We start from the raw sequence: 16,334 nt of genomic DNA on the forward strand, positions 1-16,334 counted from the left end.
TAGCAATTAAACAGCTCAGCACCCTTTGGTTTTTAAGTAATAATATCAACTACTTAACTGGAAACTTTTTAAAAAATAGAGTTCCTGAATGGTGGTAAGAGTTGCTATTTACCTGCCCATTTCAGTGTAAACAAACAAAAACACCACAGTGCAAGAAAGGTGAGCACATAGACCGCATTTCTCTTCCCTGTTAAAAGTCCCTGGAACAGTGAGCGTTGACTTGGAGACATACTTCAATTTAATATACCAGGTGGTCAAGGTTAAAAAGAACAGTTTTAAACTAGAAAGACATCTAGGTAATAGATAAACCACAATAGAAGGATCTGTACCATTGTTAAGGGTTCAAGCTTGCTGCCAAAATCACATGAGGTTTGGGAAATTTTATTTGCTGTCACGTAAATGTAAACAAAGCTAGCTAAGATAGCCTCATAAAAGGTTAACTTACCTCTAGTCTTGCTGAGTTATTTATTAATAACTTTAGGTTGGTTTTTTTTAAGCCCTCTTTTCTAGCTAAAGCAAGTCACATTCAAATGGGTGAATGTTTTTGGTGATACTTGTCTTACCCCTCAAAGGCAGACCTCAATCTTCCCCACAGATCGCCAGACAAGCCGAAAAAACTATGGAAAATGCACTTCCAATCTCTGAAACATTTCACTGAACGTTTTAAGGAGGAAGCAAAGGACTGTATTGGGCTTAGAAAAGCTATTTAAATATTCTCCAAATGTCTGTGATTAATACATGTCAACCAAATGGCATAGCATGGCATTAGCCAGCCCCTACTTTAGCCTTCCCACTCAGAACCCAGGCAACAAATGCAGCAGCTCCCTCGAGACGATGGGGGTAGGCATCCTGCACAGAAAGAAAGAAGCCTGCTTTTTGATAAGGGAAAAAGCAAGTGATGGCAATTTTGTGCTTTTAAAGGATCTAGAAGCGCTTACTAGTTCAATCCTTCCCCAAATCCATGCCACCCTTTCAACTTTGCAATTAAGAGAAAGGAGAAATTCCGGTCAACTCGCCTTGGGGGGGTTGGTCTGAGGAGTAGGGAGGGCTCAAGTAGGGAGGAGGATGGAGAGAGAAAGAGCAAGCCAATGAAAGTTACAAAATTTCCCACCTTTCTTAAATTCTTCCAGCATAGCGTCCAACTTGGTGTCATTGAAAACAAAATGCAAGGGGTGGTTATAAAATTTAGTGATGGTTTTCAGGGGAGTACAGTCATCTGGATCCACGAAAGCCAAGTCTTTGACAAAGAGGAGGTCCACAATGTTGGAGCGCTCTCCCTCAAATACTGGAATGCGAGTGTAGCCGCTCTCCATGATCTCCGACATGGTATTGAAGTCCAGGATGGCTTCCCCGGTGATCATGAAACAGTCTCGGAGGGGAGTCATCACGTCCTCCACTGTCTTGGTGCGGAGCTCCAGAGCCCCTTGGATGATGTTCAGCTCCTCCTTAACGAGGTCGTTGTAGGGGTCGGTGACCCGGAGCATCTCCAGCAGCTTTTCCCGGTTATAGACGGTGCCTATCTCCTGGCCCAGGACGCAGTCCAGCAGCTTGCTAACCGGGTAAGAAGCAGGGAAGGTCATCATCATGAAGAACTTGGTGAGGAAAATGGTGTTGGCCCCTACTGCCAGGCCATGCCGGGAGCAGATGGCCTGCGGCACGATTTCCCCGAAGATGACGATGCCGATGGTGGAGACCACCACCGCCACGAGGCCTGAGCCGGCGATGTCGTCGAGCAGGATGGTGAGCGTGGTGTTGACCAGCACGTTGCCCAGCAGCAGCGAGCACAGCAGGTAGTTGCCCTGCCTGCGCACGGGCTCGATGCGCTTGGCGTAATTCTTCTCCTTCTCGGTGCCGCAGTTCTGCACGATGCGCAGCTCCATAGGGTCCAAGGCCATGAGCCCCAGGTTAAGGCCGCTGAACATGCCCGACAGGCACAGAAGCAGCGAAATAAAGATCACCTGCAGCCAGAAGGGCAGCAAGGACTTCCTCTCCTCGCCCACGATCATCTTGGTGTCCTCGCCGTCGTGGTAAATCCAGGTGGTCTCGGCCCAGGGGGGCGGCGGAAGCCCGGCCACCCCCGGGCCGCCCTTGCCCCCGACCGTGCCACCCACGGACCCCGGGCCGCCGGTGCCCAGCGCTGGCGTGGACAGCGACGTGCACAGGTAATAGGACTTGCTCTTCTCCATCTTGCGCAGCGGTTTGATCTCGATCTCAATGATGCCCGAGGTGCGGCGGTTGAGAACGATGTAGGGCTGGATGATGATGTCTGAAGTGCGGATGCCGCAGCGCTGGGGACCGCTGTCCGGCTCTGGCGGCGCGGCGCCTCCGAGCCCGCGCTCGCCAGGGCTGTGGCGCTGCCGCTCTTCCTCGGTGAAAGCGATGCGGGACCACGTCTCGTTGTTGATGTTCTGCCCATACACCCGCAGCTTGACCCGGGTCCGCTCGCTCACCCGCAGCGCCCCCCCTTCCATGAATGACACGTCGTTCGTGTCCTCCAGCCGCAGCCCGATGATCACGGTCTCCTCGGTCTCGCCCGCCGCCGCGCAGCCGCCCGCGCCGCAGCAGCAGCTCAGCAGCAGCAGCAGCAGCAAGCGCCCCGCCGCCGCCTGCAGGAACCCCCGGCCGCGGGCGCTGAGGCTGCGGCGTGCCGCCATCTTCCAAGTGGGCAGTGCGGCGGCTGCCTGCCCGCCCGCCATCTTTACTTCGGGTTCACAAGCGCCACAGCCAATCATAGGGTGGCTGCTCCAGCTGCAGCTTCATCCTTTCCACCCGGCGGCGCGAGCGCAGGCACCGACGCCTGAGCAACACTGCGATGGAGAGTCGGCACTTAGAGCTCAGCGGTCCGCCTCCCTGCCTGACACTGACACGACCCCCACCAGCTGAGAAACCTGGAGGCTAGCGGGAGGAGAAAGGGGCGGGGGAAGAGCTAGCCGCTCCAGCGAGAGGCAGGCCAACCAGCCAATCATAAACGGGCGCCCGTCCCCCCAGTCAGGGGGCTGGGGTGGGGGCGTGGCCGTGAGTGGCGCCGCTGACCAATGGCAAGGTACGTGGGTGGAGCGATGGGCACTGTCCTCCTCAGCACGCCAAGTTTCCAACTGAAAAGCGCGTGACTCTTGTGTATGTGCGAGGGGAGGAGGTGTGGCCAGCTAGAGCCCGAGAGCCAATCACAGATGAGAGCTGAACGAGGGTGGGCGGGGCCTCCCGTCTAACTGCCAATGAGAAGGAACTGTCCGCCGGTACGACTCTCCCTGAGGGGCTTCGGTAGTAGATCCCAGCGTCTGGGTTGGCGGAGTTGAGCGAAAGTACTGAGGCGCGAGGGAATCTGTTCTCGCTGCCCTGCGTTGCCCGCTCCCCAGTGTTCACTGCGGGTGTAGAGAGGGTTGCCATAGTGGTCTGAAAGCTGACTAAGGACGGCTTGAGATGCGTATTAGCCGAAAAAGAAGCCAGGACACGACCCAGCCACCCACCTCTACTCGTGCGCACCGCTCCGCCTGCAGAATACACAAGCAGAGGTCGGTGGCCCCAAGCATCCATTGAACCCACTCCTGTGGAGCATTTCACCGCTCCCTAAGGGATACTCGGGCTCTGCAGCTCGCGGTCAGGTGGCGCCACCTGTCGGTCACATGGGCAACCTGCACTCTCAAGGTCCACCGCAAACCCAAAAGGTGTGCGGGAAGTGGGGAGGTCAGAATGAAGCAGTTTCTCCATCCTCCAGGTCGTAAGAATCCTCTCACTATACTAAGGAGCTGTGGTAACTAAAACAGTATGGTACTGGCATAAAAACACATAGATCAATGGAACAGAGTAGAGCAGAAATAAGCCCACACATATAAAATTAATTTACAATAAAAGAACCAAGAATATACAATGGGGAAAGGGTAGTCTCTTCAGTAAGTAGTCTTGGGAAAACTAGACCATCTTATACCATAAACAATAATTAATTCAAGATGGATTAAAGACTTCAAGGTAAGACCTGAACCATCAAAATTCCTAAAAGAAAACATAAGGGCAAGCTCCTTGACATTGGTCTTGGTAATGTTTTTTTGGATCTGACTTCAAACACAAGGGAAACAAAACCAAAAATAAGCAATTAAAACCTTCATCAAACTAAAAAGACTGCACAGCAAAGGAAACCATCAACAAAACAAAAAGGCCACTTACTGAATAGGAGAAGATACTTGCAAATCATATATCTGATAAGGGGTTAATATCCAAAATATATAAAGAACTCAAACGACTCAACAACCACACATACAAAAAAACCTGATTAAAAAATTGGCAGAGGATTTAATTAGACATTTTCCCAAAGAAGACATACAGATGACCAACAAACACATGATTAGTTGAACATCACTATCAAGGAAATGCACACCAATCACAATGAGACAGTACCTCATGCCTGTTAGAATGGCTACTATCAAAAAGACAAGAAATAACAAGCAACAAAGAGAATGTGTAGAAAAAGGAACCAGCTATTCCACTTATGGGTATTTATCCAAAAAATATGAAAACACTAATTCAAAAAGTTATATAAATCTCTTATGTTCATTAAAGCATTATTTACAATAGCTAAGATGTGGAAACAACCTAACTGTCCATCAATGGATGAGTGGATAAAGAAGACGTGGTATATGTATGCAATATAATACCACTTGGCCGTAAAAGAGAAGAAAATCTTACCATTGCTGCAATATGTATAGAACTTGAGGGCATTATGCTAAGTGAAATAAATCAGATGTGAAAGGGTATCTCGCCACGACCCTCCTTACCCAGAATGACTCAGGAGCCACAGGCCCACGCAAAAGACTTTATCTGAAGGAGAGAGTGGCTGCCCCCAGAGGAGGGTGGGGAGAGAGAGGGGTGGGGAGCAGGGGGACAGAGAGACAGAGACAAAGAGAGAGAGGGTAGCAGAGACAGAGAGAGACAGAGAGAGAGAGAGAGAGAGAGGGCAGCAGCGTGGTGCCTTTTATTGTGGTGGAACCCCTCGGCCGGTTGCCTTGGGGGAGGGTCGGGAAGTTCAGAGATAAGGCCGGGTAAGCCCAGTGAAGCCCCAGGCAAGCCCAGACATAATTCTCACTGGCTTATGTGCTTGGGACCATGGGGCAAATGGAGGATAAATTACTATATCCTTACAAGATGAAGAAAGACAAATATGATTTCACTCATATATGGAATCTAAAAAAATGAAACGAAAACAGATACAGAGTACAGATTGGTGGTTAACAGAGGGGAAAGGGGTTTGGGGGCGGGTAAAATGGATGAAGGGGCTTAATTATATGGTGGTGGATGGTAGCTAGACTTGAGCTGGTAATCACTTTGTAATGTACAAATATAGATTTATAATGTGCACCTGAAACTTATATAACATACCAATTTTACCTCAGTTACAAAAAAAGAATCCCCTTAAATTCTTGGCTGAAAATATATTTTTCCTGGACCCCATCCATTCTTACTGAAGGGGTAAGAACCAGGAATCTGTATTTCTTACAGGCACCCAGGCAAATTTGGGAAATGGGAGGGGGCATCCATCCTAAGCACACCCATTAAGGCTCATTCTTTTTTTTTTTACTAAGGTATCATTGATATACAATCTTATGAAGGTTTCTCATGAGCAACATTGTGGTTTCAACATTCACCCATATTATCAAGTCTCCCCCCACTGCAGTCATTGTCCATCAGGGTAGTAAAGTGCTATAGACTTATTACTTGTCTTCTCCGTGCTATACTGCCTTCCCCGTGACCTACCTTTATTATGTGTGCCAATTATAATGCCCCTTAATTCCCTTCTTCCTCCCTCCCTCCCTCCCTCCCCGTCCCAACTCCTTCCCTTTGGTAACCACTAGTCTCTTCTTGAGTCTGTGAGTCTGTTGCTGTTTTGTTCCTTCAGTTTTGCTTTGTTGTTATGCTCCACAGATGGGTGAAATCATTTGGTACTTGTCTTTCTCTGCTTGGCTTATTTCACTGAGCATAATACCCTCTAGCTCCATCCATGCTCTTGCAAATGGTAGGATATGTTTTCTTCTTATGGCTGAATAATATTCCATTTTGTATATGTACCACATCTTCTTTATCCATTCATCTACTGATGGACACTTAGGTTGCTTCCATATCTTGGCTATTGTAAATAATGCTGGGATAAACATAGGGGTGCATATGTCTTTTTGAATCAGGGATCTTGTTTTCTTCAGGTAAATTCCTAGAAGTGGAATTCCAGGTCAAGTGGTATTTCTATTTTTAGTTTTTTGAGGGACCTCCATATTGCTTTCCACAATGGTTTATATTCCCACCAACAGTGTAGGAGGGTTCCCTTTCTCCACATCCTCGCCAGTATTTGTTGTTCCTTGTCTTTTGGATGTTGGTAAGGCTCATTCTTAGTCACACTGACCAAACCCTACTAGGTTCATAGGTGGCTCAGCAGAAAAGAATCCTCAAGAACTAGCTCCCCAGGACTCCCAAGCCCACTGTATCTCAAGACACAGGAGCACAGCAACTGCCAAATTGACTTTTTCTTGCAATGTAAACACCCCAAAATTAATTGCTGTCTTATTTTTTTGTATTCTGCAAGCACATTTTTCCTCCCTTTTTGTTAACCAATCAAACGTTTCTGATTCATTTCTAATAGGGGTGATTGCCTCTTCTATACCTGTCCCCTTCCCTTCTCAACCCAGCAGCCTGAGTGGATTTCTTAAATCAGATCCTGTTGCTTTTTTGTTTGAAAATCTCCTATGGCTTCCCATCTCACCACAGTAAAGCCACAATACCTACAACATCCAACAAGGCTCTAAAGGGTCTACTGCCTCCCCTTGTTTCTCTGACCTCATTACCTGCCGCTCCAGCCACTTTCTCCTAGCTGCTTCTCATTCATTCTGGGGATGCTCCCTGGGAGTGTGTGTATGTGCTATTTGTTTCCCGGGCCTGGGCTTTCTTCCCCCAGATGTCAGCACAGCCCATCAGTTCCCCTCTCAAAGGTCACCTGTTTTTAAAACTTGTGAACATTCCCTGGACTCTGTCTCTGCTTTATTTTCCTTTATTTAACTTATCTGTCTCCTTCCACTAGAATTTGAGCTTCCCAAGGGCAAGGATTTTGTTGGTTTTGTTCACCACTGCATCACCAAGGCCTAGAATAGTGGTAGATGTTTGAAACAATACTGTAGAATGTTAAGGAAATGAAAGAATTTTTATTCTGATTATTTCAAGAAATGTCCCTAACTCTAGTTTGCAGCCCTTCGGTTTCTGGTGCTGCATTTCCCACTCCCAATTCTCTTACTTCTCTATTTGAAATATAGGTTCAGATGAAAAAAAACCTGATTCACAGACTTGGCATGCATTTTTAAAAACAGCATTTTAAAAGTTTAGAAGAAAAAGAAGTTGAGATGTGTAGGGATATCTGACAAAGGTTAAAGATGACTATGGTCTTTCTAAGTCAGCTGGTTGAAAATGAGACTGTTTTAACTTCATAAAAAGTGTGAGTACAAGGGTGTTTGAAGGAGCTAAGAGGGAAGATGATTAAAGACTCTCAAATACTGAATATACACTTCTGTACTAAGAGTGTGGAGAAGGAGGTGGGGGAGAGCTGGCCAAACCTACAGACATTCCTGTGCATTTCAGAGAAAGCAAGAACAGGAAACTGTGGCATTTAGCAATTCAGAAACAAGTTAGAAATTCAGGATTTCATAGCAAAAATGTCAGAAAAGGATCCAACATGACAATTTACAATGTAAAATAAACCAAGTTCAAATTCACACAGGGGATTGCTGAGTGATGTTTAATCTGGGTGGTATGGGGGTGGGGGTTGGGGTCATATTCTTCATGTATGCTCAAGACACAGAGCAATCTAGATACCCAAGCCAAGTAATTTTTCCTTAGCAAGAAGGATCTTTCAAGTTTGCAGGCTTTTTAGTTCAAGGGGTTATCCTCCCTTCAGTGAGGGCTGCTGGTGCAGGCTTCTCATGACTTCCAGGGGCCACCCAGTCTATCCGTCCATATGAAAGGAGGTCAAGGGCAACTTGCTTCTAGGGATCTCTCTAAGTCTGGAAGAAGAAAAAAAAAAAAAGGAAACTGAATTCTGATCATATGCCATCTCCAGAAAGGGCTACAAAAGGCCTAAGATTGGACAGAAGATTCAAGATGGCAGCATGAGAGGTGAGACAGAGAACTCCAACCAGAACCACAGATAGTATGAAAATATAGTTAACACAACTAACCCTACAACAGCAACAGGAAAGAAGGCTGAACCAGACTGCATACAGACCTCACCACCAGAGCAGACCTCACGAAACAGGGTAACGTAGCAAAGCCTTGATCTGGCGGGGCCCAGGCCCTTCCCCCACCCCAGCTCACTGGCAGGAGAAAGAGAAATGGAGCAGTGAGAGGGTGGAAGCCTGGGACTGCTGAACACCCAGCCCTGGAGGTCTGCTTTGTGAGACCTTTGAGGTACATTGTGTGGTGTACTGGAGGCTGGGGAGCTGGGACAGGCAGAGTGCTTCAGAGACAGATTCTGGCCATTTGTGGAGGACGGGATCCACACCCGGCTGCCCTGGGGCAAGGGAAAGGCAGGTGGTCTGAGAGGATTCCTAGCAGTGAGAGGGCTGCTGAAGGGACAGGGTTTGCACGGAGCTTGCTGTGCAGGAGAAGGGATAGGGGGACAAGGTTGTCTGGGCATGCTCTGCCCAGCAGATTGGGAACTTTGAGGAGCTTCAGGCACTCCATCCCCCTGGCTGCCTACTCAGCTCTGAGGCCCCCCCACTGCGACACACAGCCTGCTAAGCCTTCCTACTGGCCTGATGGCACCGGTTCACAAACCAGCAGTCACTGCGCTGAAGTCAGGCCAGCCAGAGGGAGGCCCCGCCTACAACAGCTAGAGACACAAAGCACAGAGGCTTACACCTGGGTGCTCGGCTCACTGGCTTTGATACCGTAGACAGGAATGGCAGACAGGAATAAGGAAACAGTTCTGTCCTCCCCCCAGGCACCAGCTCCACTCCCCGATGACCCCAACCTCACTCTAGGGGCTGAGCAGCTCCAGACACTAGAGCTTCTGGGCATGAAAGGGCAACACACAGAAATATGAAACGTCAAAAGAACATGGTTCAGACCAAAATCTCACAAACGCCAGAAAAGGGCAAAATGAAACTGAACTCACCAATCTTCCTGAAAGGGAGTTTAAAATTAAACTCATAAACATGCTTATGGAGGTACAGAAAAATATTCAAGAACTCAGGAACAGATTTAAGATGGAGATTCAATCATTAAGAAATTCCACATCTGAAATGAAACATACAATGGAGGGATTTAAAAGCAGATTAGATGTACTAGAAGAGACGGTAACTGGAATAGAAATTAGAGAAGAGGAATACAAAGAATTTGAGGCACAGAGAGAAAAAAGAATCTCTAAGAATGAAAGAATATTGAGAGAACTGTGCGACCAATCCAAAAGGAACAATATTCACATTATAGGGGTACCAGAAGAAGAAGAACTAGAAAAAGGGATAGAAAGTGTCATTGAGGAGGTAATTGCTGAAAACTTCCCCAATCTGGGGAAGGAGATAGTCTCTCAAGCCATGGAGGTACACAGATCTCCCAACACAAGGGACCCAAGGAAGACAACATCAAGACATATAATAATTAAAATGGCAAAGATCAAGGATAAAGACAGACTTTTAAAAGCAGCTAGAGAGAGAAAAAAGATCACATATGAAGGAAAACCCATCAGGCTATCATCATATTTCTCAACAGAAACATCACAGGCCAGAAGGGCACGGTATGATATATTTAATGCAATGATGCAGAAGGGCCTTGAACCAAGAATACTCTACCCAGCAAGGTTATCATTTAAATTTGAAGGAGGGATTAAACAATTTTCAGATAAGCAAAAGCTGAGAGAATTTACCTCCCACTAAGCTCCTCTACAGTGCATTTTGGAGGGACTCCTACAGATGGAAGTATTCCTAAGGATAAACAGATGTCACCCAAGGGCTAGACAAAGAGTATTGAATATGATTCATAACATATAAAAAATGGAGGAGGAAAAAAAAAGAATCTTTAGGTTGTGTTTGTAATAGCATACAAAGTGAGTTAAATTAGACTGTTAGATAGTAAGGGAATTACCCTTGAACCTTTGGTAACCATGAATCCAAAGCCTGCAATGGCAATAAGAACATACCTATCAATAATCACCCTAAATGTAAAAGGTCTGAATGTACCAATCAAAAGATATAGAGTCACTGAATGGATAGAAAAACAAGACCCAACTATATGCTGCCTACAAGAGACTCACTTCAAACCCAAAGACATACACAGACTGAAAGTAAAGGGATGGAAAAAGATATTTCATGCAACTAATATGGAGAAAAGAGCAGGAGATGCAGTTCTTGTATCAGACAAAATAGACTTCAAAACAAAGAAAGTAACAAGAGACAAAGAAGGACATTACATAATGATAAAGGGGTCAGTCCAACAAGAGGATGTAACTATTATAAATACCTATGCACCAACACAGGAGCACCTACATATGCGAAACAAATACCAACAGAATTAAAGGGGGAAATAGAATGCAGCATTCATTTTAGGAGACTTTAACACTCCACTCACTCCAAAGGACAGATCATCCAGACAGAAAATAAGTAAACAGACAGAGGCACTGAACAACATATCAGAACAGATGGACCTAACAGACATCTACAGAGCACTCCATCCAAAAGCAACAGGATACACATTCTTCTCAAGTGCACAGGAAACATTTTCAAGAATAGATCATATACTAGGCCACAAAAGGAACCTCAGTAAATTCAAAAGGATAGAAATTGTATCAACTAGCTTCTCAGATCACAAAGTTATTAAACTAGAAATAAATTACACAAAGAAAATGAAAAAGTCCACAAACACATGGAGGCTTAATAACATCCTCCTAAATAATCAATGGATCAATGACCAAATAAAAACAGAGATCAAGCAATATATGGAGACAAATGACAACAATAATCCAACACCGCAAAATCTATGGGACACACTAAAGGCTGGCCAAGAGAAAAATATATTGCAATACAGGTCTACCTCAGGAAAGAGGAACAATCCCAAATGAACAGTCTAAACTCGCTATTAATGAAACTAGAAAAGGAAGAACAAATGAGGCCCAAAGTCAGTAGAAGGAGGGATATAATAAAGATTAGAGCAGAAATAAATAAAATTGAGAAGAAAAGAAAGAATCAATGAACACAGGAGCTGATTCTTAGAGAAAATAAAATAGATAAACCCCTAGCCAGATTTATCAAGAAAAAAAGAGTCTACACACATAAACAAAATCAGAAATGAGAAAGGAAAAATCACTACAGACACCACAGAAATACAAGGAATTATGAGAGAATACTATGAAAAATTATATAGTAACAAATTGGATAATCTAGAAGAAATGGACAACTTTCTAGAAAAATACAACCTTCCAAGGCTGACACAGAAAGAAACAGAAAATTTGAATAGACCAATTACCAGCAAAGAAATTGAATTGGTAATCAAAAAACTACCTAAGAACAAAACACCTGGACCAGATGGTTTCACTGCTGAATTTTATCAAACATTTAGTGAAGACCTAATACCCATTCTCTTTAAAGTTTTCCAAAAAGTAGAAGAGGAGGGAATACTCCCAAACTCATTCTATGAAGCCAACATCACTCTAATACCAAAACCAGGCAAAGACATCACCAAAAAAGAAAATTACATACCAATATCCCTGATGAACATAGATGCAAAAATACTCAACAAAATATTAGCAAACTGAATTAAAAAATACATCAAAAAGATCATCCATCATGATCAAGTGGGATTCATCCCAGGGATACAAGGATGGTACAACATTCAAAAATCCATCAACATCATCCACTACATCAAAAAATAGGACAAAAACCACATGATCATTGCCATAGATGCTGAAAAAGCATTTGACAAAATTCAACACCCATTCATGATAACAACTCTCAACAAAATGGGTACAGAGGGCAAGTACCTCAACATAATAAAGGCCATATATGACAAACTCACAGCCAACATTATACTTAACAGTGAGAAGCTGAAAGCTTTTCCTTTAAGATCGGGAACAAGACAAAGATGCCCACTCTCCCCACTTTTATTCAACATAGTTCTAGAGGTCCTAGCCATGGCAATCAGACAACACAAAGAAATAAAAGGCATCCAGACTGGTAAAAAAGAAGTCAAGCTGTCTCTGTTTGCAGATGACATGATAATGTACATAAAAAACCCTAAAGAATCCACTCCAAAACTACTAGATCTAATATCTGAATTCAGCAAAGTTGCAGTATACAAAATTAATACACAGATATCTCTTGCATTCCTATACACTAATGATAAATAGCAGAAAGAGAAATCAGGAAAACAATTCCATTCACAATTGCATAAAAAATAATAAAATACCTAGGAATAAACTTAACCAAGGAAGTGAAAGACTTATACTCTGAAAACTACAAGACACTCATGAGAGAAATTAAAGAAGATACCAGTAAATGGAAACTCATCCCATGTTCATGGATAGGAAGACTTAATATTGTCAAAATGGCCATCCTGCCTAAAGCAATCTACAGATTCAATGTAATCCCTATCAAAATACCAACAGCATTCTTCAATGAACTAGTGAAAATAGTTCTAAAATTCATATGGAACCACAAAAGACCCCAAATAGCCAAAGCAATCCTGAGAAGGAAGAATAAAGTGGGAGGAATTTTGCTCCCTGACTTCAAGCTCTACTACAAAGCCACAATAATCAACACAATTTCCTACCGGCACAAGAACAGACCTGTAGACCAATGGAACAGACTAGAGAGCCCAGATATAAACTCAAGCATATATGGTCAATTAATATACAATAAAGGATCCATGAATATACAATGGGAAAATGAAAGCCTCTTCAACAACTGGTGTTGGCAAAACTGGACAGCTACATGTAAGAGAATGAAACTGGATTATTGTCTAACCCTGTACACAAAAGTAAACTCAAAATGGATCAAAGACCTGAATGTAAGTCATGAAACCATAAAACTCTTAGAAAAAAACACAGGCAAAAATCTCTTGGACATAAACATGAGCAACTTCTTCATGTACATATATCTCCCTGAGCAAGGGAAACAAAAGCAAAAATGAACAAGTGGGACTATATCAAACTAAAAAGCTTCTGTACAGCAAAGGATACCAGTAATAGAACAAAAAGACATTCTACAGTATGGGAGAATATATTCATAAATGACAGATCTGATAAGGGGTTGACATCCAAAATATATAAAGAGCTCACGCACCTCAACAAACAAAAAGCGAATAAGACAATTAAAAAATGGGCAGAGACACTTCTCCAAAGAAGAAATTCAGATGGCCAACAGGCACATGAAAAGATGCTCCACATTGCTAATCATCAGAGAAATGCAAATTAAAACCACAATGAGATATCACCTCACACCAGTTAGGCCACCATCCAACAGACAACAACAAATGTTGGCAAGGTTGTGGAGAAAGGGGAACCCTCCTACACTGTTGGTGGAAATGTAAATTAGTTCAATCATTATGGAAAGCAGTATGGAGGTAACTCAAAAAAACTAAAAAAAGAAATACCATTTGACCCAGGAATTCCACTCCTAGGAATTTACCCTAAAATGCAGGAGCCCAGTTTCAAAAAGACATATGCACCCCTGTGTTTATCACAGCACTATGTACAATAGCCAAGAAATGGAAGCAACCTAAGTGTCCATCAGTAGATGAATGGATAAAGAAGATGTGGTACATATACACAATAGCATATTATTCAGCCATAAGAAGAAAACAAATCCTACCATTTGCAACAACATGGATGGAGCTAGAGGGTATTATGCTCAGTAAAATAAGCCATGCAGAGAAAGACAATTACCAAATGATCTCACTCATTTGTGGAGTATAAAAACAAAGAAAAAACTGAAGGAACAAAACAGCAGCAGACTCACAGAACCCAAGAATGGACTAACAGTTACCAAAGGGAAAGGGACTGGGGAAGATCAGTGGGAAGGGAGGGATAAGGGGGAAAAGGGGTATTACGAATGGCACACATAATATAGTGACAGGGGGACACGGGGAAGGCAATATAACACAGAGAAAACAAGTAATGATTCTATAGCATCTTACTACGCTAATGGACAGTGACTGTAATGGGGTATGTGGTGGGGACTTGAAAATAGGGGGAGTCTAGTAACCATAATGTTGCTCTTGTAATTGTACATTGACAATATCAAAATAAAAATAAATTTTTAAAAAAAGGCCTAACATTGCCAAACGGTTGCTACAGATATCTAATCCTAGGTAGCTTCTGACTTTGACCTTAACCAAGTCCTTTAAGCAAAGCTAGAACCTCTTAGAAAATACCTTTCCAAAGTAACCTTCTGTCACCAGAATCCTTCACTGAACAGTAAAGGGGAAGAGTTCAATTATCTCAACTGCAAAAGATAAACTCCCATATCTGCGGGTTCTGGATTTGGGGAAGCAGCGCATCATGACCTAGAAGTCTTTGGAGTTTGACTTTCTTAAAGTTTCTCAAAATTTTGCAAATCTCTAAAGATTGCAAGTAAAACACCAAATAGCTCTCCACACATTGGGTTTCTCAACATAAAGCTCTAGCTTTATAGGGAAGCTTTTCTTTTCCCCAGAAAATCGCCTTGTTGTAGAAAACTATTCAAAGTTATTAGTTCAACAACGACATTTAATCACACGGAAGCACTAGGTTTTCTGAGGAAAAAAAGGAATTAGGTGAATGCTGAAGTTACCCAAACTTTCCCTGGAGTCAGATCTGTTCCCCCTGAGGCAACACTGTCTGCTTGTTTAAATACACAGGAACTCATGTAGCTCAAATGAAAATCTTTCACAATAGTGGGCAAAAAAAAAAACACACCCAAAATCAAATCAAATCGAATCAGCAATACCGTTTACCTTCTCTAGAGGAGTTTTCAGGCTTTTTTAGTAGGTTATCCTATGTTCCTGCTTTTCTAGATATTATCTACATAGGCACTGAGGTAGGAAGAGAAAGAAAAACATGGCTTTCTGAAGAAGTTGTGCGTAAATTCCGCACTTGAGAAGGGTCCAAGATCCTTGGGTGCAGCCCCTCCCAGGAATCCCAGAGCCTCGAGTCAGGCATTCGGGTAGGTGTGAGTACTTCCTCTCCTCCAAAAGCTCTGAATTTCTCCACAGTGGGGTCCTAGGCAGTGGACAGCACCCTACACCCCATTATCCCAGGGAGCCTGCCCCTCCTGCCCATCCCATGGGCCAGCCCCAAGAGGTTTGCTCTCTGTACCATCACCCATTTCTTTCCCCCACTTGACCTTCTGGGATACTCAGAGGGGAATGTTTCTGCTTCTAGAAGTACACTGTTTGCCTTGTTCCAAGATCTTTGTCCTCCTGACTGACAGGCCCTGGAAAAGCAGGATTTTCTCAAATCTTTTAGGGTGTTCTTTCTGACTGCTCTTCCAGCTCAGTCTTGGACAAAAGTCTAAGAAACATTCTGAGCTCGATTATCCTTATTGTGATGAAAACACTCAACTCAAGATCATGATAAATGGAGATAAGGAAGACTGACAGGATGGTAGCCCGGAATGGGACTTCAGGGGAAAGATCAGATCTTGAATATACCATTCTGAGCCCTCCCAGGAGATTCAGACCTGCACAGCCTGACACGGGAGCTTTGATTTATGATCATTACTCGGGTCATACAATGCCAGTTTGGCATATTGTTGCTGGGCAGCTGCATCTGGGGAGGTCTCTCCCTGTGCACTAGGTGAAGCACTAGGAGAAAACCTCAACCCGGATGGGGAGGGTTCTTGACTGAACGAGAAAGAATTCTCAAGCAGGTCAGAAGAGTGTAGGTAAAGAAGGAATTCATTAGAGTGAGAGCAGCAGAGAATGGCAGCTGCCTTGGAGGCAGCAGAGGACAGGGAAGTGAAGAGGAAAAGAGGGAAAGTTTTCGGTGTAGGGCAGATTCCCCTGCCAACTCCTGAAGCCAGGGTCATTGGGCATCCTGTGTCCACTTGGATCTGCAATGCATGGGGACTAGCCCCTACCACCCCAGGATTTGGGGGAGCCATGGAGCACAGGATGGAGTGAGATCATGTTCTGAGAATTTATCAAAGAAAGGACATTTTCAGGCAGGCTACTAAGAGCAAATCGCACAGCTGCAGTTTCGTCCAGGTCACCCAGGTGATGGAAACATGCAGGTCCAAATCTGAGCTCTTGGCAGCCCCTTCCTACTTATTAAAAGTAAAGCAGAGATAGGATGAAGACTTGGAAATACAATGAAATAGCAAAGAGACAAACCGCAATAA

General features: G+C 44.0%; 2 protein-coding genes across 9 annotated transcripts in view; both read right to left on the minus strand.

Annotated features, from left to right (window-relative positions):
- The window catches only part of CNNM2 (cyclin and CBS domain divalent metal cation transport mediator 2), a 139,139-nt gene extending 133,373 nt beyond the window's left edge, over positions 1-5,766 (minus strand). For 3 of the 8 annotated variants that reach the window (XR_012133053.1, XM_037001332.2, XM_037001337.2), the window contains exon 1: positions 1,112-5,764. Coding sequence is in view for 6 of the 8 variants with exons in the window: in XM_037001332.2 (XP_036857227.1) it covers positions 1,112-2,732 (1,621 nt within the window). In the remaining 2 variants the exon portion in view is untranslated. Of the gene's footprint in view, positions 1-1,111 lie in introns of all 8 variants that reach the window. The other 5 variants (XR_012133052.1, XM_037001334.2, XM_037001331.2 and 2 more) reach the window with 3 other exon arrangements.
- A 1,392-nt stretch (positions 5,767-7,158) lies between these two features.
- AS3MT (arsenite methyltransferase) overlaps positions 7,159-16,334 on the minus strand; it is a 40,185-nt gene continuing 31,009 nt past the window's right edge. Inside the window, exon 11 of the mRNA XM_017655835.3 lies at positions 7,159-8,030. Within this exon, the coding sequence (XP_017511324.3) occupies positions 8,025-8,030 (6 nt within the window). The 3' untranslated portion in view covers positions 7,159-8,024. The remainder of the gene's footprint in view (positions 8,031-16,334) is intronic.

This window comes from Manis javanica, chromosome 7 (assembly GCF_040802235.1).
Source record: "Manis javanica isolate MJ-LG chromosome 7, MJ_LKY, whole genome shotgun sequence".
NCBI lineage: Eukaryota > Metazoa > Chordata > Mammalia > Pholidota > Manidae > Manis > Manis javanica.